At 40.4% G+C, this 23,378-nt stretch overlaps 1 protein-coding gene and 1 long non-coding RNA gene across 6 annotated transcripts in view; both read right to left on the bottom strand.

The window, feature by feature from the left end:
• Positions 1 to 538: 538 nt before the first annotated feature.
• Positions 539 to 1,342, bottom strand: LOC136794840 (uncharacterized). The gene is made up of 2 exons (XR_010842139.1): positions 964 to 1,342; positions 539 to 702 (listed from the first exon to the last, which is right to left on the bottom strand). It is a non-coding gene; the product is annotated as an uncharacterized lncRNA (long non-coding RNA).
• Positions 1,343 to 3,889: 2,547 nt separating this feature from the next.
• Positions 3,890 to 23,378, bottom strand: part of ZNF277 (zinc finger protein 277) — a 116,167-nt gene continuing 96,678 nt past the window's right edge. For 2 of the 5 annotated variants that reach the window (XR_010842138.1, XR_010842137.1), the window contains exons 8-13: positions 14,794 to 14,861; positions 12,552 to 12,648; positions 10,910 to 10,952; positions 9,263 to 9,437; positions 7,932 to 8,492; positions 6,098 to 7,701 (exon numbers count right to left, since the gene is read on the bottom strand). Coding sequence is in view for 3 of the 5 variants with exons in the window: in XM_067042318.1 (XP_066898419.1) it covers positions 8,306 to 8,492; positions 9,263 to 9,437; positions 10,910 to 10,952; positions 12,552 to 12,648; positions 14,794 to 14,861 (570 nt within the window). In the remaining 2 variants the exon portion in view is untranslated. Of the gene's footprint in view, positions 4,018 to 6,097; positions 7,702 to 7,914; positions 8,493 to 9,262; positions 9,438 to 10,909; positions 10,953 to 12,551; positions 12,649 to 14,793; positions 14,862 to 23,378 lie in introns of those variants that run through there. The other 3 variants (XM_067042320.1, XM_067042319.1, XM_067042318.1) reach the window with 3 other exon arrangements.

Here is a 23,378-nt window from a genome sequence, read left to right on the forward strand (position 1 = left end):
GCCCAGTCATTAGTCTGTTTTGAGATCTTTCTCTCCCATCTTGAACCTTTCTAAAAAAAATTAATTTATTTATTTATGTTGGGTTTTAGTTGCGGCTCCAGGGCTCCTTAGTTGCAGTATGTGAACTCTTAGTTGTGGGATCTAGTTCCCTGACCAGGGATTGAACCCGGACTCCTGCATAGGGAGCACGGAGTCTTATCCACTGTGCCATCAGGGAAGTCCCTCTCCGATCTTGAATCTTAAACACCTCTTAACTTCCATTTCCCCTTTGAGTCCTCTGTCTCCAACATTCCCTGATCCATGGAACCTGGGCTCTGAATAATGACACAGTGGCTCCTGCTGTTGCCTCTTGTGAAATTGCCCGGGCATGTGAAGCCTGCCACGGCAAGGTGAGTTTCTCCTTCATTTCCTCATTTGTTTCAGCTGGAAAACATCCTCAGCAGATTCCTGAACTAAAGCTGTTGTTGACATTTCTGCAGCTTGAATCTCTAGGTGTGTTAGGATTAGTTTTGGGTATGAATGACAGAAAACCCAAAATAACAGGGGGAAGTTTGAAGTTTATTCTGCTCACATAAATGTCTAGGTCAGCATTCCAGTGCTGGTGTACCCTTCCATAGTGTCAGGGATCCAGATTCCGTTGACACTGTTGCCCCACCATGTGTGGCTTGGACCTCATTGTCTCCTATGCAGAACATCTACATCCTAACTGAAAGAAGGTAGGAAAGGATGCAAGTAAAACAAACGGTGCTTGTGTCCAGTTTCTTAAGGAAGACACACGAGTTCAGGCATACCTTGGAGATACTGCAGGCTTGGTTCCAGACTACTGCAACAAAGCAAGTATCTCAACAAAGCAAGTCACACAAATTTTTTTGATTTCCCAGTGCATATAAAAGTTATGCTTACACTATACTGTAGTCTATTAAGTTTGCAATAGTCTTATATCTAAAAAAAGAATGTACATACCTTAATTAAAAAACACTTTATTGCTAAAAAATGCTAGCCATCATCTGAGCCTTCAGTGAACTGTAATCTTTCTGCTGGTGGAGGGTCTTGCCTTGATGTTGATGGTGCTGCCTTGTCAGGGTGGCTGCTGAAGGCTGGGGTGGGCATGGCAGTTTCTTAAAATAAGACAACAATGAAGTCTGACTCATTGATTGACTCTTCCTTTTATGAATGATTTCTCTGTAGCATGCATGCTGTTCGATAGCATTTTATCCACAGAACTTCTTTCAAAATTGGAGTCAGGGGCTTCCCTGGTGGTGCAGTGGTTAAGAATCCGCCTGCCAAGGCAGGGGAGCTGGGTTCGAGCCCTAGTCTGGGAAGATCCCATGTGTCACGGAGCAACTAAGCCCCTGCACCACAACCACTGAGCCTGCGCTCTAGAGTCTGCAAGCCACAACTACTGAGCCCGTGTGCCACAACTACTGAAGCCCGCATGCCTAGAGCCCGTGCTCTGTAACAAGAGAAGCCACTGCAATGAGAAGCCCGCGCACTAGAACGAAGGGTAGTCCCTGCTCACCGCAATTAGAGAAAGCCCGCGTGCAGCAACGAAGGCCCAACGCAGCCATAAATAAATAAATAAATTTATTAAAAAAAAATTGGAGTCAATCCTCTCAAACCCTGCTGCTGCTTTATGAACTAACTTTATGTAATATTCTAAATCCTTTATCAACCTTGCTGCTTTATCAACTAAGTTTATGTAATCTAAATCCTTTGTCATTTCAACCATCTTCACAGCATCTTCACAGGGAGTAGACTCCATCTCAAGAAACCACTTTCATTGCTCATCCTTAAGAAGTAACTCTGCATCCATTCAAGGTTTATATGAGAATGTGGCCATTTAGTCACACCTTCAGGCCCCACTTCTAGTTCTAGTTGTCTTGCTATTTCCACCACATCTGCAGTGACTTCCTCCGCTGAGGTACTGAACCCCTCAAAGTCATCCTTGAGGACTGGAATCAACTTCTTCCAGTCTCCTGTTAATGCTGATATTTGGACCTCTTCCCGTAAATCACAAATACTCTTAGTGGTGTCTAGAATGCTGAATCCTTTCCAGAAGGTTTTCAATTGGCTTTGCCCAGATACATTAGAAGAATCACCATTTATGGCTGCTATAGCCTTAGAAAGTGTATTTCTTAATAAGACTTAAAAGTTGAAATGACTCTTTGATCCATGGGCTGCAGAATGGATGTTGTATTAGCAGGTGTGAAAACAACATTACTCTGATTGCACATCTCCATCAGAGATCTTGGGTGAACAGGTGCACTGTCAACAAACAGTAATATTTGGAAAAGAATCTTTTTTTCTGAGCAGATCTGAACAGTGGGCTTAAAATACTCAGTAAACCATGTTGTAAACAGATGTGCTGTCATCCAGGCTTTGTTGTTCCATTTACAGAGCACAGGCAGAGTAGACTTAGCATAATTATTTTTAAAAAAATTATTTATTTTTGGCTGCATTGGGTCTTTGTTGCTGCACGTGGGCTTTCTCTAGCTGCGGCGAGCAGGGGCTACTCTTCATTGCGGTGCGCGGCTTCTCACTGAGGTGGCTTCTCTTGTTGCAGAGCACGGGCTCTAGGCACGCAGGCTCAGTAGTTGTGGCACACAGGCTCAGTAGTTGTGACCCGCAGGCTATAGAGCACAAGCTCAGTAGTTGTGGCGCACGGGCTTAGTTGCTCCGCAGCATGTGGGATCTGCCCGGACCAGGGCGCAAACCCTTGTCGCCTGCATTGGCAGGCGGATTCTTAACCACTGCGCCACCAGGGAAGCCCGAGGCAGTTTCTCTTGTTGCAGAGCACAGGCCCTAGGTGCGTGGGCTTCAGTAGTTGTGGCACGCGGGCTCAGTTGTTTTGGTGCACGGGCTTAGTTGCTCCGTAGCATGTGGGACCTTCCCGGACCAGGGCTCAAACCCGTGTTCCCTGCATTGGCAGGCCGATTCTTAACCACTGAGCCACCAGAGAAGCCCAGACTTAGCATAATTCTTAAGGGCCCTACAGTTTTGGGAATGGTAAATGAGCAATGGTTTCAACTTAAAGTCACCTGCTGCATTAAGCCCTAACAGGAGAGTCAGCCTGTCCTTTGGAGCTTTGAAGCCAGGCATTAACTTCTATGAAAGTCCTAGATGGCATCTTCTTCCAGTAGAAGGCTGTTTCGTCTACATTGAAAATCTGTTGTTTGGTATAGCCACCTTCTTAAATTATCTTAGCTAGATCTCCTGGATAACTTGCTGCAGCTTCTCTATTACCACTTGCTGCTTCACCTTGTACTTTTATGTTATGAAGATGGCTTCTTTCCTTAAACTTCATGAACCAACTTCTGCTAGCTTCAAACTTTTCTCCTGCAGCTTCCTTTCCTCTGTCAGCCTTCAGAGAACTGAAGAGAGTTAGGGCCTTGCTGTGGATCAGGCTTTGGCTTAACGGAATGCTGTGGCTTATTTGATCTTCTATCCAGACCATTATAACTTTCTCCACATCAGCAATAAGGCTGTTTTGCTTTATTTTGCATGTTTTCACTGGAGTAGCACTTTTAATTTCCTTGAAGAACTATCCCTTTGCAGTCACAACTTGACTGTTTGGTATAAGAGGCCTAGCTTTTGGTCTCTCTCACCTTCCAACATGCCTTCCTCGTTAAGCTTAATCATTTCTAGCTTTTGATTTAAAGTGACAAATATGTGACTCTTCCTTTTACTTGAACACTTAAGAGGCCATTGTAGGGCTCTTCACTGGCCTAAGTTCAATATTGTTGTGTTTTAGGGAATAGGGAGGCCTGAAGAGAGGGAGAGAGATGGGCTGGTCTGGCGTGCTCATGGCACCCCAAAACAATGACAATAGTAACATCAAAGATCAATGATCACAGATCACCATAACAAATATAGTAATAATGAAAAAGTTTGAAATACTGTGAGAATTACCAAAATGTGAGATACACAAAGTGAGCAAATGCTGGTGGAGAAACGGCACGGAGAAACTTGCTTGACGCAGGGTTGCCACGAACCTTCAGTCTGTAAAAAACACAGCATCTGAAAAACGCAATACAGCAAAGTGCCAATAAAACAAGGTATGCCTATACCCTGAACTACCAGAGAGGCTGAGACATGTAGTGTTCATTCTAGGCAGCCATATACCCAACTAAACTTATTATTATTATTGAAGACATATATAAATAGTGGGGGCAACTGGGCTACCAGACTAATTGCACTGGTGAGGACACAAACTTCTGGAGAGCCCCCCTCAGCACACCACCTTCCCTAGCTTTTGATTGGTCCAGCCTCCAGAAGTATTCCTCTCGGCTCTGCTTTTTCCAGCAATAGTGGATATGTCCTAGGGCTCGATTTCCCTCTACACCTTTCTGGGAGGAACACCTGAGTTTGTCACAGTATAATTTATTTCTTAAGTTGTTCCCTTTCCTTCCCTAACACATATAGGCCTAACAGTATTTGTAGGATCTGATGCTTCCTTCCTTCTTTCTTTTTTTTCCTTAAACTTTCTCTCCTTTCTGGCCCAGATAATGTTTACCTTTCTCGTCTAGATTTTGTCTAACGGGGTCTTCTGTTCTGAGAGATAAGTCATTAGGTTCTGGTCTGTCAAAGGCAACTACTGTCCAAAAAAACGCTTGAGCACTCTCACTTTTCCGAGTGGGATAATCAGCATGTATTTTCTGACTGGGCTGACAGCCAATCAGGGTTGGATTCCATTTATCACTGCCCTGCTCACTCTCGTTTATTATGCTTCATCTTTCTTGCTGCCCTCCTGTAGCGTCTTAATGCTCAGAATTTCTCAGGTGTGCCCCACTCTGGGCACAGGCAGCACTAACGCCCTTACCTACAATCACAGCGACATCTGGACACTCATTCAATACCCCCTGAACAGTCTACTTGCATTTGACTGCTATTCCCCCTCTCAAATGGTCCGGACTTTCAGGTACACTTGGCACCACTGTCCCAGTCTTTAAGGCACAATTCTCCAGTGGTTCTTCCCAAGGAGTCTCTGCGTGGCTCTAAGAGAGCACTTTGCCAGTAGTGACCTGTACCCGTGTTCCCTTTGGGACAGTCAGTACAGTTTGCTGAGACTTTGCTTATATTCTTGTTCAATTTCTTTGGAACTAAGTTATTATTTCTGTTCTTATGTTCCAGATGATCCCCCCCAAATATCTACCAAGCTAAGAAAAAAACTCTAAAATGAATGAAACTCCAAGTACAGTATCCTGTCCCTTTTATCTTGTCTTTCAATTTCATTTTTCCTTTAATATCTGTTGGATCTGTTCTCTAAAATCTCAACTTTATCTCCAAAAACGCTTTCTCCTTCTCAAGCTTAATTACTCTTCATTTATTTTGTTCTCATCACGTCATTGCTCCTGTTCTAAGACTGACGCACATTCTAGAAACACCCCAGACATTCCTTGATTTTCCAAACAAATCTGATTCCTAGAGACACAAGTTTCTAGGCACAGGACTAATTGCCTTCTTCTTTTTTTTTTGCGGTACGCGGGCCTCTCACTGTTGTGGCCTCTCCCGTTGCGGAGCACAGGCTCCGGACGCGCAGGCTCAGCGGCCATGGCTCACGTGCCCAGCTGCTCTGCGGCACGTGGGATCTTCCCGGACCGGGGCACGAACCCGTGTTCCCTGCATCGGCAAGTGGACTCTCAACCACTGCGCCACCAGGGAAGCCCTGAACACAAACTTTTTAATGGAGCTTCTAGATCTACCAGTTTGCAGGAAAAATTGGTGATAGAGGAACATGTTACGTGACACAAAGAGGATACGCTATCCAAATTCAGAAAGTGAGAAAGATGACCTAATTTCTTTAACAAGTAAGTGGCAGTTAAAATGAAAGGGAGCATAAACTGTTATACATAAGACCTTTAAGGACCACACCAACCAAATGCAAAGTATGTATCTCACTAGAATCCTGATTTAAGCAAACCAAGTAAAAAGACATCTTGAAAAGTGTTTTTAAATCTATTTTTACTTATAGAAAAGTTGCCATAGTACAAAGAATTCCCACATACCCTTCACTTAGATTTCCCCAAATGTCAACATCTTATTGCATCTACTTTATCATTCTCTCTACATATACATACCCATATTAGGTGTGTGTGTGTTTTCTTTCTTTTTTTTTTTTTTTTTTGGGCTGCACTGCATGGCATGCAGGATCTTATTTCCCCAACCAGGGATCAAAGCCGGGCCCCTGGGTTTCCCTGGTGGCAGTGGTTAAGAATCTGCCTGCCAATGCAGGGGACACGGGTTTGAGCCCTGCTCCGGGAAGATCTCCCATGCTGCGGAGCAACTAAGCCCATACGCCACAACTACTCAGCCTGCGCTCTAGAGCTCGCGAGCCACAATTACTGAGTCCACGTGCCACAGCTACTGAAGCCTGCGTGCCTAGAGCCCATGCTCCGCAACAAGAGAAGCCACCACAATGAGAAGCCCGTGCACCACAACGAAGAGTAGCCCTCCGCTCGCCACAACTAGAGAAAGCCCACGTGCAGCGACAAAGACCCAATGCAGCCAAAAAAAAAAAAAGCCAGGGCCCTTGCAGTGGAAGCCCGGAATCCTAACCACTGGACTGCCAGGGATTTCCCCATATTAGTTTTTTATTGCCAACAAAGTGCTCCTTTACCTTTAAAAACTTCAATGTGTATTTTCTAATGACAAGAACATTCTTACACATACTACAGTACAATTACTGAAATCTGGAAATTAATATGAATATCATAACATTTACTACAGACCTTACTCAAATTCTGCTAATTGTCCCACTAATATCTTTTACAGCAGAAGAAAACCATATTTTCTTGGTCCAGGATCCAATTCAGGATTACACAATGTGATACCTCCCTAGTCTTCTTAAATTTGGAACAGTTACTTCAGTCTTTGTTTTTCATGACCTTGATTTTTTGAAGAGTAAAGGCCAATTATTTGTAGACAGTCCCACACTTGGGTTTAGTTGATGTTTCTTCAGTATATTCACATTATACATTTGGGGGAAGAACCCTGAAAAGTGATGTTTTGTCTTCCTCATTGCATCTTATCAGGAGGCATACAATATTTGTCCTGTAACTGGTAATGTTGTAAAAAGACATTTTTGAGACAACTAAGGAAAACTGAAAACATATGATATTAAGAAGTTATTGTTAATTTTGTTAGATGTCATAATGGTATTGTGGTTGTTTTTAAAAAATGGTACTCATTTGTTAGCCGTATATACACTGTAGGGGAAAGTGAAGTTATTTGTCTTGATGTCCATTTCTAGGGAGTTTAGTAACTCCAGGTGGAAAGCGATAATAATAATATAGTCAGATCTTGATTTTTCTGAAATAGTGTCCAATTTGTGCATCATCCAGGACTTTGACCACTGTTCCTCTCTTCTGTGGCTCCTCTTTTGGTCACTACATTCACAGCTGACCCAATGCAGTACAGAAAGCACACGTCTGTCAAATTTTGTGACTTGCTGGATGATGAAAGCCTGTGGGGAAGAGGCTGAAACTACTGGTTGAAATTAGGTTTATAAATAATTTGAACATTTCACTTCTTTGTGATTTGCACGTCTTCCTTATTATAGATAAATATGAGTCTAATGAAATGAGATCATTTACTATGATTACATAATAAAACTTCAGAGCCCATATACAAAAAGTTTCATTTTATTTAGTTTCTACTTTATTTTTGGGAAAAAAATTCATTTTTTAAAAGTTTATTTTGGGGCTTCCCTGGTGGCGCAGTGGTTGAGAATCCGCCTGCCTATGCAGGAGACACGGGTTCGTGCCCTGGTCCGGGAAGATCCCACATGCCGCGAAGCAACTAAGCCCGTGAGCCATGGCCGCTGGGCCTGTGCGTCCGGAGCCTGTGCTCCGCAATGGGAGAGGCCACAACAGTGAGAGGCCCGCATACCGCAAAAAAAAAAAAAAAAAAAAAAAAAAAAGTTTATTTTGGACTTCCCTGGTGGTGCAGTGGCTAAGAATCTGCCTGCCAAAGCAGGGGACACGGGTTCAATCCCTGGTCCGGGAAGATCCCACATGCTGCAGAGCAACTAGGACCGTGTGCCACAACTACTGAGCCTGCGCTCTAGAGCCCACGAGCCACAACTACTGAAGCCTGCGAGCCTAGAGCCTGTGCTCCGCAACAAGAGAAGCCACTGCAATGAGAAGCCCGTGCACCACAATGAAGACCCAAGACAGCCAATTAAAAAAAAAAAAAAAAAGTTTATTTTACCAAAGACTAATCCTTTGCTGATGCTCAAATTTAAAGTATTCTTTTGCATCTGTCTCACTGGAGAAAACATGAAACATTGCTTCTGTGGCAGTTTCTTCTAGTTTTTCAAGGACTCATGTAGTAGCAACTGGTTCAAAATACTACTTTGTTTCAAAGCATGCAGTTTAGATGTATCTTCACTAATGATGGCGATATTTCCATTTTGTTCCTGAGCTGTCAGGTCACTTTCACTGTCAGACAGGGTACATAGCAGAGTGTCATTTTCATAGGTTGGAAAATAATACCTGAAAACAACCACAGATATACTGAATAACCAAAACTATATACTATCCAGAAAAGTTCTAGGCAGCTGAATGTACACATCACTATAATTTTGCTAGGTTTCCTTGCCAACAATTTCAATTGCATTTTGCAAAGTCTGTAAGGGAGAGAACTTCTGAATTACTTTTACTTTGACCTTTACTGGTTGACATCAGTCTTACTAGTATCCTTGCTAACTGGCAATTCAGCCATTGCTTGATATCTACCATAACAAGACACTTACTATCTTAAAAGGCAGCCTGCTCCACTATTAGGCAACTCTAGCTATTAAATAATACCTCCTCGCATAAAGCTAAAAATGACATCTCTCTTATTTCTACTCAAAGGTCCCGGTTCTTCCCTAAGGTTAACAAAGTTCAAATACAGTTACTCTTTTATACACTACTCCTTCAAATATCTGATAAAAACAACTGCTTCTGCTTGTGAGGTTTTTTTTTTTCCTTCCCCCCACCTAATCATCACTATTCCCTTCATTATAAATTATCAAAAATTAAAATAGCTAAAGAATTTTAAGTCTATTACTCTGGTTCCTTCTCTGGACACACTTTGTCATTAGTTCTGAAATCTAAAGGTTTCAACCTGTATGAGAAGAATTATAGGAACATGGTATCAGGTCATTCCAGGGCTGACCCTGCCTCTCATAAATCTGGGATTTTCTAAAGAGGAATTAAATAAAGGGATGAAATAACGGAGAAGGAGCAAAGAAATGTATGTCTGGTTGAGCAGTACTCACTGTGGTTGATCCCATGTCTGTCTTTCAGGAAGCAGTGAAGTATGTTTAGCTTCTTCCATGTGAGTCCTTAAGTCTGCTTTGGACTTGAACTTCTCATGGCAGCCATAACATCTACATTGGTGAATTTGCCTCCGAATGAAATTGACTAGTTTCACTTGCTGATAGAAATTCAGTCCTGAAAATGACAGTACACAGAATCATCAGACAACTGGTCAGACCCATTTTTGCATTTTTATAATTTTTTAAAAGAACCACTTCTCTTTGTTAACCAATCTGAAGAGGCAGTACAGTTTTTTTAATTTTTTTTTTGTGGTACACGGGCCTCTCACTGTTGTGGCCTCTCCTATGGCGGAGCACAGGCTCCGGACGCGCAGGCCCAGCGGCCATGGCTCATGGGCCCAGCCGCTCCGCGGCATGTGGGACCTTCCCGGACCGAGGCATGAACCCTTGTCCCCTGCATCGGCAGGCGGATTCTCAACCACTGCGCCACCAGGAAAGCCCAGAGGCAGTACAGTTTTAAAGCATATTAATAGATACCAAATAATAACAGCCAATACTTATATAGGGCTTATGTGCTAGGCACTGTTCTAATCACTTTCCATGCATTAATACGTTTAATCCTTGCAATACCCTATCATATAGGTGGTGTTACCGTATCCACATTATACATTAGTAAACTGTCCAAAATTGCACAACCAGTAAGTGTAGAGCCAGGATTTGACACCAGGCTGTTGGCTCCAAAGCCCATGCTCTTGACTATTAATCTATTACATATATAACATATATAACATATACACATGCCTATAAGAGTGGTAAAGTAAAGTAACATGTCCAAGAGTCTAGGAAAGTACTCGGTGAGTTGAGGTGTGGGAAGTGAGCTTTTTAACTTTTTTGGCGGTATGCGGGCCTCTCACTGCCATGGCCTCTCCCACCGCAGAGCACAGGCTCCGGACGTGCAGGTTCAGCGGCCATGGCCCATGGGCCCAGCTGCTCCGCGGCATGTGGGATCCTCCCGGACCGGGGCACGAACCCGTATCCCCTGCATCGGCAGGCGGACTGTCAACCACTGTGCCACCAGGGAAGCCCGGGGAAGTGAGCTTTTTATGGTCCTGGATACATTAGCAAGTCAGTACTTTATGTCTTCATGACCCTAATCTTTCTGTCATTGTGATCCAATTGGGTACATCTATATTAAATAATCTAGCTACGCTACCAAGCAGCGCAGTAGGTGTTTTACATACTCTATCCACTCTCTGTAACATTCTGCTGACCTGAGGCCCAATGTCACACAGCCAGTAAGTGGTGCTAGAGCTGAAATATGAACTCTAGTGTGACTTCAAAATCCACGTTTTTTCCACTAGTCCCCACCACATTATGATACATATTAACTATTAACTTGTATTTTATTTGAAGCAATCATATATGTAGAAAAGAAGAAAGACTATATGAACTCAAAACCATATGTGAATATTATAGTTCAAAATGGTTGTGAATCACTGCTTCAGGCAGTTCTGTTGAGACCATCTGTGGAGAGACACATTTCGGCTGTGCACTCTCCAATCACAACTGCGCAACGCAGGCATCGTTTACGGGATGGTGTATAAAAAAATGCAGCATCATGGAAAACAACTTCCGAATCAAACTTACCAAGTTCTGACTTTATTTTGAGGAGATCAAATTCATGTGCATCCTAAAAAAAGGAATGAATATATCTGTGAGCATATAAATTATTTAATCTTTCAGGCTGAAGTTATAAACAGACAGCTTATTCACAGGAGTTTGAACACTGTAGAAACTCAGTCTCGGTTCATCATCTGCTTTTGAAGTCTTCGAAATCTAACTGCTTCCCTCCACATCCAACTGCTTTATAAAGCACAGTCCAAACAAGTCATGTCAATCAGTTAAAACATTTTAATTGTTCACAGCTTGTATCTACAGTCTTTACAATTTACTCTGTATGCATTCTGCAGTCTGACAGAAGTATCCCCAGTCGCTAGGTAAGACGTGGCCCTACTGTACTGTGTGTCTGGACTAGAATTATGAATATAGGTCCTTTGCTCCACAAGCAGAGAGGTAATTAAAAAAATTCTGCTCTTCGTTTTATGCTGTCAAATACAGTGTTTAAATCTGCAAGTTTCTCTTCACTCATATCTTCCCACAAATTACACGTCTTTTGATTTTCATGATGAATAGACTTATTTTGATTCTGTTCCATCCCTGCAATCGCCCATCCGGGTAAATGCTTCAACTTATAAGCTCACGGAGAATAAAGACCGTCTAACTCCCTGTGAAGGTATTCAGTGTAGCATCACAGTCAGGATAATTAAAAATTGCATGATATGTTATCACCGAAAGTAACTGAGCAGAGGTTGAGGACACCAGTCAAGGATACAGCAAAGGGAATTCTTACACAGGATAGGGGGACCGAGGCTCCTTTTAATTCAAAGATACTAGGATATTATGAATTACATTTAAACACTGGAAACTATACACACATACTAGTGGCAACCTAATTCAGACAAAATGACTCTGTTTTCACTTGAGTAAATGCCCATAGCCTTTTGAACACCTTTCAGGTCCTTGTTTTTATGAATGAGAATGGAATGAAAGTGGGTGAAAAAGGAGAGTCTGCTCCAGTATGACAGAGCTGAGTAGGGGGGAGGGGAGGGAGGGCACATCAGAATAATACAGTAATATTTTTCTATTACATTCAACTCTCTACTCCCAATATAACATAAAGATGGCCTCCAGAAAGGAAAGTGCAAACTGGAAATGTCCTCAAATTTCTTCTCTCCAAATCCTTTTAACTGAAGGAGCTGCAAGACCACACCCTGTGCCCTCTCCACCTCCATGGCTCCCCCACCCCCATTTCCCCCAAGGGCTCTGTAAACGGCAACTTTTTCTCTTCCTGCTCTCCTTGTTCACCAGCATGGGAAGCACTGGAAAAAGACTCAGAACCTGTCCATATCCTGGGTATTGTTAATTGTGGTTGCAGATCCCACAGTCTAAGCCAGAACGATCTCATAAGCATCTCAGAGGTGGGATGGCATCAGTGGTCTGTGAAATCCCAAACTAACAGTTCACCCAGGTCCAGTCAGTTGTACTTAACTGCCCTGAGTTCTAGTTCTCCTCGATGGACCTGTCCTGTCTCTTCTGTTTTGCTTATAGCACTTTTAAGAAGGGGAAAATAATTGAGAAACTAAAGGTATAAGGTGATGAGGTTGCAGTTATCATCAGCTTCTCCCTGTTGGAACAATGAAACAAATTCAAGTGAGTAAAAGTGTCTCACCTCCATGTGGCCACATAATTTCTCAATCGTTTCTGCTTGCTTTTCACAAAATAGGCAGACAGCAGAGAGAGGGTGTTCTTCCCAATCAGACCAGTCACTGTGTTAGAAAGAAAATGGCAAACATGGAGATTCTTTTCATTAAGAGGGCGTCGTGCACAGTGACTTGGTATTGCTTTCTGCTCCCTAGGAAACCCTGCCATTCTCTTTCAACTCTGACATTTCTGTAAAGACTGTCATATCATATTATGACTTTTTGATACAGTTTTTGAAATTCAAAGTAGCACCATGAAATTAATATAAATAGCAAACAGGTGCTGCTCCATTTTCTTACATTTGCCCCTCCGAGCAGCTATTTCACTACGAGATCAGTGCAGTCTTTCTGAGACAACCAGCTTTAATTTGCAGAGTAGATATATCAGGAAATGTAAGCTCTCTCTCATTAACCATGACCACTAAGTGCACATGCTGTGAGGTGCAGTGCTGGGAGTGTGTTTCTGCATGACAAATGGTGTATTTTAAAAAGGCAAACCTTTATCATGCGGGAAATACTGATCATTTAAAATGGGGCAAGTGTTAAATTTGATGGCAAATAGAGAAATCAAAAGGCATACAGGGCCCTTTTTACCATTTTCTCCCCTCCTTGCATTTATTTTTTGAGATACTGTCAACTTCTTGTTATTCCTAAACCAGGAGAACCAAAATCCTGGGAGAGACAAAAGGCTGAGCAGCTTTGAATGAAAAGAGGATGAATAACAGGGAATCCTTTTAGGTTGAAAAGAATACTTCTCAAGCTTATAATTTCAAACAAAGAAGCTGTGACTGTTTTAAGTTAGTCATCAACGGGATGAACACACAACAAGGTTAACCTCAATTTAGTTATATTCACTACTCCAGTGGCAAGCAACATGGAGACAGTTCAAAGATCATATCACTTTAAGGTCTAGGGACCAATGGACTACTAAGCAAAGCACTTTGGAATATATTTTTCTCTGAATTATATACTACCTGTGTGTTCAATGAATAGCTTTAGTAGCAAAACACTATTTAGTTGGAATAACAGTTGCTTTAGTGATTCTTATGTCCAAGTTATTTTGGTATTATGATTATTTTTTATTGAAGTATAGTTGATTTAAAATGCTGTGTTAGTTTCAGGTATACAGCAAAGTGATTCAGTTTTTTATATACATATATATTTATATAATATATATTCTTTTATATACATATATATTTATATACATATTCTTTATCAGATTCTTTTCCATTATAGGTTATTACAAGATACTGAATATAATTTCCTGTGTTATACAGTACGACCTTGTTGTTTATCTATTTTATATATAGGACTGTGTATCTGTTAATGCTGAACCCCTAATTTGTCCCCCCCTTCCCCCTTTGGTAAACATAAATTTGTTTTTTATGTCTGTGAGTCTATATCTGTTTTGTAAATAAGTTCATTTGTATCATTTTATTAGATTCCACATACAAGTGATATCATATGATATTTGTCTTTGTCTGACTTAGTTTACTTAGTATGATAATCTCTAGGTCCATCTATGTTGCTGCAAATGGTATTATATCATTCTTTTTTTTGGCTGAGTAATATTCCATTGTTTGTATACCACAAACAGTTTATCCATTCAACTGTCCATGGACATTTAGGTTGCTTCCATGTCTTGGCTACTGTAAATAGCGCTGCTATGAACATTGGGATGCATGTATCTTTTCTTTTTCTTTCTTTTTCTGTTCTGTTTTTGGCCACACTTCACGGCACGTGGAACTTCCCTGACCAGGAATATTAACCTCTGGACCACCAGGGAAGTCCCATTTATCTTTTCAAATTAGAGTTTTCGTCTTTTCCAGATATATGCCTAGGAGGGTGATTGTTGGATCATATGCTAACTCTATTTTTAGTTTTTTAAGGAACCTCTATACTGTTCTCCACAGTGGCTGCACCAAGTTACATGCCCATCAAAAGTGTAGGAGGGTTCCCTTTTCTTCACACCTTCTCCAGCATTTATTATTTTCAGACTTTTTGATGATGGCCATTCTGAATGGTATGAGGTGTCAAAGTTATTCTGAGTTCAAGTTTTTGCTATATTACATGAAATGATGCACGGCTTAGAGAGAGGGTTCTATTTCTTTTTACTCTGTCTTTTCAGAATGGTAATGTTAAATTAAACTAAAGAACTGTTTTCCTTCTCTTAAACCACTGTAATTAAGTAGCATCAATAATAAGTCTTACTCTTCCTGATGATCTAGCAACTCCCGATCATCTTCTAGTTGAACTTCTTCCCAGGATTTTCCAAGTTCCTTTGCAGGAAGAACAGAGGGATTGGAGATAAACAGGAGGGCGAAGGAGGAAGAGGGGAAGGAGAAAGTAGAGACAGAACTCAAAACAAGACAGAACCCAAATGCAAATAGTTTTAAAATAATACAAGCAGAATATATTAAAGCTGTATTTCAGGGATAAGAAATGATAATCAAATTTTAGGATTTAGGATATATCCTAAATGGTTAGGATTTGGGATATATCCTAAATCAAACATTTAAAAAATATGCAAAAATATTTAATAATATTTTCATATGTTTTTCTTCTTGAAGAAGCAGTGATAACCTTTCAGTGAAATTCTTTTCTCTTAAATATTAATCAGCGTTTCTCAACCCTGGATCCACATAAGAATCTCTTGGGGATCTTTTAAAAAAACCCACAAATATCTTTTGACAGAGACGCTGAAACATCCTCCTAGCTGGACTCTGTTTCTATTTGCGGTCCCCTACAGTCTATTTCCCAGACAGCAGCCACAGTGAGCTTTCTAAAGGGCACCTCCCTGTTTGTATGACCCCTCCCAGGGCTTCTCACACACTCAGAACAAAATTCAGAGGCCTTACCATGGCTTATAAGACCTCCATGTTCTGCCCTGGCTCCCTCTCCATCACTATGTCCCACCACTATTTCTCTTGCTGCCAGACTGCTCTTTTGCTATTGCTTGAACACAGAAAGCTGACTTTCACCCACAGCTACTTCTGTACTTGTCGCATCGTCTGCCTGAAACACTGCTCCCTCACATATCCTAACATGGCTCCATCATCAACCTGGTCTCTGCTTAAATGCTACTACCTCTTTTTCTGACTACTCTGTCTAAAACACCCCTCCTTCAAGTTACTTTTTATTCCTCTAGGATGTTTTATTTTTCTTCAAAGCATTGATCACACCCTGAAATCATTTTGTGTATCTATTTGTTTTCTTATTTGCTCTCTGTCTTTTCCACTAGAATGTCTATTTGGACATGGCCTTTGTTCACTGTTACATTTCCAGAGCCGGGCACACAGTGGGTACTAGAAGTATTTTTCTGAATTGAATTTTAACTGAAAACATCTAAAAACTGTGATGTCAATTTAGATCCTACCTCAAAAGGTTTCTGTAATGTGGTTAAATAGTTAATGTATAAAAAGCACATGGTACATGGTACCAGGTAATAGTAGGTACTCAAATATCTACTCAAATTCCTTTTATCTCTTACAGTTCATGGAGGAGTTCCACCCTTTTAGAGCTATGTCTGGAAAATTTAGTCATAGCTTCAGCAAAACTTTATGTAGTGATGAGAAGGAATGATTTCTTTTGGCCCAACCATGTCTCTTTTATCCCTTGAGTCCTTTCTTTCTTTCTCTGGTCCTTTCTTCTCTCTCCACTCAATCTGCCCACTGTGCCATGCAAAAGCAAACGGTGCATTAAAGAAGGATGTAGAAATACTAGTGGGCACTTCTTCAAGCAGTTAAACTATGGCAACTGTCAAGTCCAACCTCACCTGATATAATACAGATATCCTTGTTTGATAACCTTCTTTTGGAAAAACATTACCAGAATTCACCTCATGAACATTTTTTTTCTCTAAAAAGGTATTCATTTAACTAAAAACAAAGAACTACAAGAGCCATTATGACTAACAGAAAATCTATCATTCATCAACTTAATGAGAGGTTTTGAAGCTGTCATTATCTGTCAGCTAAATGATGCATAAACTCAGACATGCAGAGATTTACCATAATGTCATTAGAGACAGTTAATTTGGACTCTATAATGTACTTCCCAGAGTCATCATGAAGTGTCTAAGCATCATTATGAACATCAAGAATGGCCTCACCATTGCCAACAGGATCCTTGTTAGATGGAATTTTTGGTGATGAATTAAATCTTTTATGTATTACGTAGTCTCTCTGGATTTGGACTAATACCCGGATGGGCCATTTGGGGTACTATCATTCTCAACAATACAGGCAAATGTTACTTATCAATAAATGTTTTGAGCCCCAAATGATGAAAAATATCTTTCACTGTCAAACTTCCAAACTCAAAGCATTACTCTGCAGCTTTCTCAGTATTAAGTACAACACGGGGATTTATCAAGGCAATACAGCACTAACCATTTACCATTTGAGAGGAAAATGGAACTCTGTGTTCATTAGAATAGGAAACAAGTGATTTGCATGTGACAGCAGCTGAGACTTTCCTAGAGTGCTCTGCCTTGGTACAGTTAAATATATGACTTATTACAGGAATAAGACCCAAAGAGAAAAAAAACTTAGTCTCTAATTAAGACACTGTGCCTGCTAATGAATCATGTTAGGAAAGAAAAGAATACAAGAAAAACAAAGTTTGGAAGGCATGCCAGTAAAGATGTTCAGAACACTTCCTCAAACCTCTGTATCAGTGGTCTTATGATCAATGACAGGGTGCAAAAAAACATGGAAAAAACTTAACACATGCTTACACAAGAAATCCACCAGAAACAGAGACAGTGTTTTAAATATAAATATTAATAACTGCAGTAGAGAGAACTATAACAAAACTGAAAAACAGGTTAAGAGCCTACTTTTGTTACAAATGGCTTTGTGTATTTAAAAAATTAAAAAAAAAATTTAAGTCAAAATGATAATATCACTGTAAAAATAGTTCCCTTTAGAAAAATTCAGGGCTTGAAACATGAGCACTTTAGGAATATGTAGGTGAAGCCTCAATGATGATGTTAAGCAGTCTGCTGCCCTCTGAGGCAGGGGTATTTGAATGTGAAACTGCCTGGGACCTTGTCCCCTTAACTTGCTCCACTCTCCATTGAACCCTTCTGTTTCTGAGAAAATAAAGCAAGAACTTCTAAGCAGATAATCTAGACTATGCAAAAGACCTTTAATATACTTATTTGCAAGTCTGTTAATATTAAAAAACTGATATGAGTAATTAAACATGGAAATTATTTCACCCAAGAAAGAAAAAGGTATCTTATCAATTTGCTGAGCTGAGAAGAGACAAAAAATAGCCTCATGTCCCGACTACGGATCGGGACAACTTTTATGGCTCTCCCACCTTTTATGACTCTCAGAGTGTATCTTGCCAGGAATATCCTGGATGCATCCATTACTGCTGGTCTGAAAATTCTGCTTGGAGGTGAGACACTGTGGATGCATGACTCAATGGCTATATAGAACTGCTACAGGAGAGGTTGAAACATTAACTCTGTACACACCATTACAAAGTGTTGAAATTAATGTGTTTACATGTCTGGTTCTCATACCAACCTCTAAATTCCTTGAAAGTAGTGGCTTAAATCAACCACCTGTTCTGTCATATTTTTCTTTCTGTTCCACCAGGGTCTGGTACCTAGAAGTCACTCAAACATTTGTAGAATGTATGCAGCCAATGAAATTCCTTCTGAAGGGAAGAGGATGTGAGAAATGGATGTGCAGACACCAGTTACTAATACAACAATTCAATCTTTTGCCCACATCCACATACTCATGTCAGCCTTTTCCCTCAGAGGAATAAACAATGTCTCTCATTTCTTTTCTTTTTATTAGCTTTTTAAAAAACAAAGTGGGAATTCCCTGGTGGTCCAGTGGTTAGGACTTGGAACTTCCACTGCTGGGGCCCTGGGTTCAATCCCTGGTCGTGGAACTAAGATCATGCAAGCCGCGCAGCGTGGCCAAAAAAGAAAAACAAATCTTACTCTTGGCCTCAATGGGAAAGCATATAGAGCTAAGATGGCTAAGGTTGTGGGTTAGAGCCCTTAAGGAGCTGATTAAAGTTAGTTTTACCTTGACCTTGGCTCACTTTCTAGTTTGGTGTAAAAGATCATAGGCAAAAGTGTGTGTGTGTGTGTGTGTGTGGAGATCATTATGAATATATCACCATTAATTGACCAAAAAACCCAACCCAAAGTATAAGAGGTAGGTACTACTATTATTTCAATTGTAAAAACTGAGGAAAAATGGAAGGAAACTGATGCAGAAAGCTCCAGCTATGTGACCCTGGAAAAATTACTGAACTCTGTGCTGTAGTTGCCTAATCTATAAATGAGGATAATGACAAAACCTGTGTCATAAGGCTGTGGTTAAGAGTAAAAGACTTAATATAAATACCAAAGACAGTACCTGGCACATAGCAGGTACTCAAATGCTGCTAGTTGAAACCAAACCAAAAACTTCTACCAATATTATCCTAAAATGATTTAATTTTCATTTTATATGTTACTGAAGCCTTTACATTCTCTTGAAGCACTTCTCTCAAGCCATGATTCATCCCACATGAAATCTGGGCACTCTGTGGGCAGTACAATCTAGCACACTCATCTAGAGACAGCTGGTCCTCACGGATAATTTCAGTTTTCACAGTCACACTACTTGATGCCCAGGGAATGAAGTATCAAACTTTTCTAAAAGTGACAGCAGAATTTGAGTGAACAGTTTCTTTGAAGTCTCCTCTGAAAGATAAACACCTCCAGCTATGTACAATGTTCTGCTAGTCCCAAGTTCTTGACTATTAGTTTAAAAGAGCCCCAGAAGGAAGTGCTATTAAATTGCTTCCACAGCTTTCTGCAGTAGCTGAATATTTCTTAGAGTTAACACTGAAGTCCATCCCCTGTAGGATTGGGTTGGGCCCTGAAGCAGCGTTTGCTCTAGGAATTAACAACTGAGTGATTTCAAGAGAAGATTGAAAGACTCAAAGGGTGCTTTTGCCTATAGCTAGTTGTAAAACATGTATAGCAAACCATGGCGACCTCTCAGAGCTAATCTTCAGACACCCTTATTCCACTTGTTTGTCAAGGGGAATTTTATTTTAATATGCGAAGGATTCGTTAGAAAAGGCAAAAATTCTATCCTAAAGCAGAGATTTCCAACATAATCCAGGATATGCTTGTTTCTGCCCAATATATAAAATGGCTCATTATTATCAACTATGCCTTTTGTGGCCAATGGGTTTGGATTAAAATTCATTCAAATTTAAGAGCAAAAAACAATTTCCATTTGCTTTAGAAAAGTGTCAGAACCAGAACTCCCCATCTTTCTTTTGAGCCTTTATTTAAAAAAATTTTTTTTAATTTATTTTTTTATACTGCAGATTCTTATTAGTCATCCATTTAATACACATCAGTGTATAAATGTCAATCCCAATCGCCCAATTCATCACATCACCACCCCCATCACCCCGCCGCTTTCCCCCCTTGGTGTCCCTACGTTTGTTCTCTACATCTGTGTCTCTATTTCTACCCTGCAAACTGGTTCTTCTGTACCATTTTTCTAGATTCCACATATATGCATTAATATACAATATTTGTTTTTCTCTTTCTGATGTCCTTCAGTCTGTATGACACTCTCTAGGTCCATCCACGTCTCAACAAATGACCCAATTTCGTTCCTTTTTAGGGCTGGGTAATATTCCATTGTATATATGTACCACATCTTTATCCATTCGTCTGTCGATGGGCATTTAGGTTGCCTCCATGATCTGGCTATTGTAAATAGTGCTGCAATGAACATTGGGGTGCATATGCCTTTTTGAATTATGGTTTTCTCTGGGTATATGCCCAGTAGTGGGATTGCTGGATCATAAGGTAATTCTATTTTTAGTTTTTTAAGGAACCTCCATACTGTTCTCCATACTGGCTGTATCAATTTACATTCCCACCAACAGTGCAAGAGGATTCCATTTTCTCCACACCCTCTAAGGCATTTGTTGTTTGCAGATTTTCTGATGATGCCCATTCTAACTGGTGTGAGGTGATACCTCATTGCGGTTTTGATTTGGATTTCTCTAATAATTAGTGATGTTGAGCAGCTTTTCATGAGTTTCGTGGCCATCTGTATGTGTTCTTTGGAGAAATGTCTATTTAGATCTTCTGCCCACTTTTGGATTAGGTTGTTTGTTTTTTTAATATTGAGCTGCATGAGCTGTTTATATATTTTGGAGATTAATTCTTTGTCCGTTGATTCATTTGTAAATATTTTCTCCCATTCTGAGGGTTGTCTTTTTGCCTTGTTTATGGTTTCCTTTGCTGTGCAAAAGCTCTGAAGTTTCATTAGGTCCCACTTGTTTATTTTTGTTTTCATTTGCATTACTCTAGGAGGTGGATCAAAAAAGATCTTGCTGTGATTTCTGTCATAGTGTTCTTTCTATGTTTGCCTCTAAGAATTTTATAGTGTCCAGTCTTACATTTAGGTCTCGAATCCATTTTGATTTTATTTTTGTGTATGGTGTTAGGGAGTGTTCTAATTTCATTCTTTTACATGTAGCTGTCCAGTTTTCCCAGCAACACTTATTGAAGAGACTGTCTTTTCTCCATTGTATATCCTTGCCTCCTTTGTCATAGATTAGTTGACCATAGGTGCATGGGTTTATCTCTGGGCTTTCTATCTTGTTCCATTGATCTATGTTTCTGTTTTTGTTCCAGTACCATATTGTCTTGATGACTGTAGCTTTGTAGTATAGTCTGAAGTGAGGGAGTCTGATTCCTCAGGCTCTGGTTTTTCCCTCAAGACTGCTTTGGCTATTCGGGGTCTTCTGTGTCACCATACAAATTTTAAGATTTTTTTGTTCTAGTTCCATTAAAAATGCCATTGGTAATTTGATAGGGATTGCATTGAATCTGTAGATTGCTTTGGGTAGTATAGTCATTTTCACAATACTGATTCTTCCAATCCAAGAACATGGTATATCTCTCCATCTGTTGGTATCATCTTTTTTTTTTTTTTTTTTTCTGCGGTACACGGGCCTCTCACTGTTGTTGCCTCTTCTGCTGCGGAGCACAGGCTCCGGATGCGCAGGCTCAGTGGCCACGGCTCACGGGCTCAGCCGCTCCGCGGCATGTGGGATCTTCCCGAACCGGAGCGCGAACCCGTGTCCCCTGCATTGGCAGGCAGACTCTCAATCGCTGCGCCACCAGGGAAGCCCTGTTGGTATCATCTTTAATTTCTTTCATCAGTATCTTATAGTTTTCTTCATATAGATCTTTTGTCTCCCTAGGTAGGAGTATTTCTAGGTATTTTATTCCTTTTGTTGCAATGGTAAATGGGTGTGTTTCCTTAATTTCTCTTTCAGATTGTTCATCATTAGTGTATAGGAATGCAAGAGATTTCTGTGCATTAATTTTGTATCCTGCAACTTTACCAAATTCATTGATTAGCTCTAGTGGTTTTCTGGTGGCATCTTTAGGATTCTCTATGTATAGTAGTATCATGTCATCTGCAAACAGTGACAGTTTTACTTCTTTTCCAATTTGTATTCCTTTTATTTCTTTTTCTTCTCTGATTGCCGTAGCTAGGACTTCCAAAACTATGTTGAATAACAGTGGCAAGAATGGACATCCTTGTCCCGTTCCTGATCTTAGAGGAAATGCTTTCACTTTTTCACCATTGAGAATGATGTTTCATGTGGGTTTGTCATATATGGCCTTTATTATATTGAGGTGGGTTCCCTCTATACCCACTTTGTGGACAGTTTTTATCATAAATGGGTGTTGAATTTTGTCAAAAGCTTTTTCTGCATCTATTGAGATGATCATATGATTTTTATTCTTCATTTTGTTAATATGGTGTATCACACTGATTGATTTGTGTATATTGAAGAATCCTTGCATCCCTGGGATAATTCCCACTTGATCATGGTGTATGATCCTTTCAATGTGTTGTTGGATTCTGTTTGCTAGTATTTCATTGAGGATTTTTGCATCTATATTCATCAATGATATTGGTCTGTAATTTTCTTTTTTTGTAGTATCTTTGTCGGGTTTTGGTATCAGGGTGATAGTGGCCTCACAGAATGAGTTTGGGAGTGTTCCTCCCTCTGCAAATTTTTGGAAGAGTCTGAGCAGGCAGGGTGTTAGCTCTTCTCTAAATGTTTGATAGAATTCATCTGTGAAGCCATCTGGTCCTGGACTTTTGTTTGTTGGAAGATTTGTTTTTTTTTGCGGTACATGGGCCTTTCACTGTTGTGGCCTCTCCTGTTGTGGAGCACAGGCTCCGGACGCGCAGGCTCAGCAGCCATGGCTCACGGACCCAGCCGCTCCGTGGCACATGGGATCCTCCTGGACCGGGACACGAACCCGTGTGCCCTGCATCGGCAGGCGGACTCTCAATCACTGCACCACCAGGGAAGCCCCTGTTGGAAGATTTTTAATAACAGTTTCACTTTCATTACTTGTGACTGAACTGTTCATATTTTCTATTTCATCCTGGTTCAGTTGGAAGGTTATACCTTTCTAGGAATTTGTCCATTTCTTCCAGGTTGTCCATTTTATTGGCATAGAGTTGCTTGTAGTAGTCTCTTAGGATGCTTTGTATTTCTGTGGTGTCTGCTGTAACTTGTTTTTCATTTCTAATTTTATTGATTTGAGTCCTCTCCCTGTTTTTCTTGATCAGTCTGGCTAATGGTTGATCAATTTTGTTTATCTTCTCAAAGATCCAGCCTACAGTTTTATTGATCTTTGCTACTGTTTTCTTTGTTTCTATTTCATTTATTTCTGCTCTGATCTTTATGATTTCTTTCCTTTTGCTAACTTT

Source organism: Kogia breviceps, chromosome 9, assembly GCF_026419965.1.
Source record: "Kogia breviceps isolate mKogBre1 chromosome 9, mKogBre1 haplotype 1, whole genome shotgun sequence".
NCBI lineage: Eukaryota > Metazoa > Chordata > Mammalia > Artiodactyla > Physeteridae > Kogia > Kogia breviceps.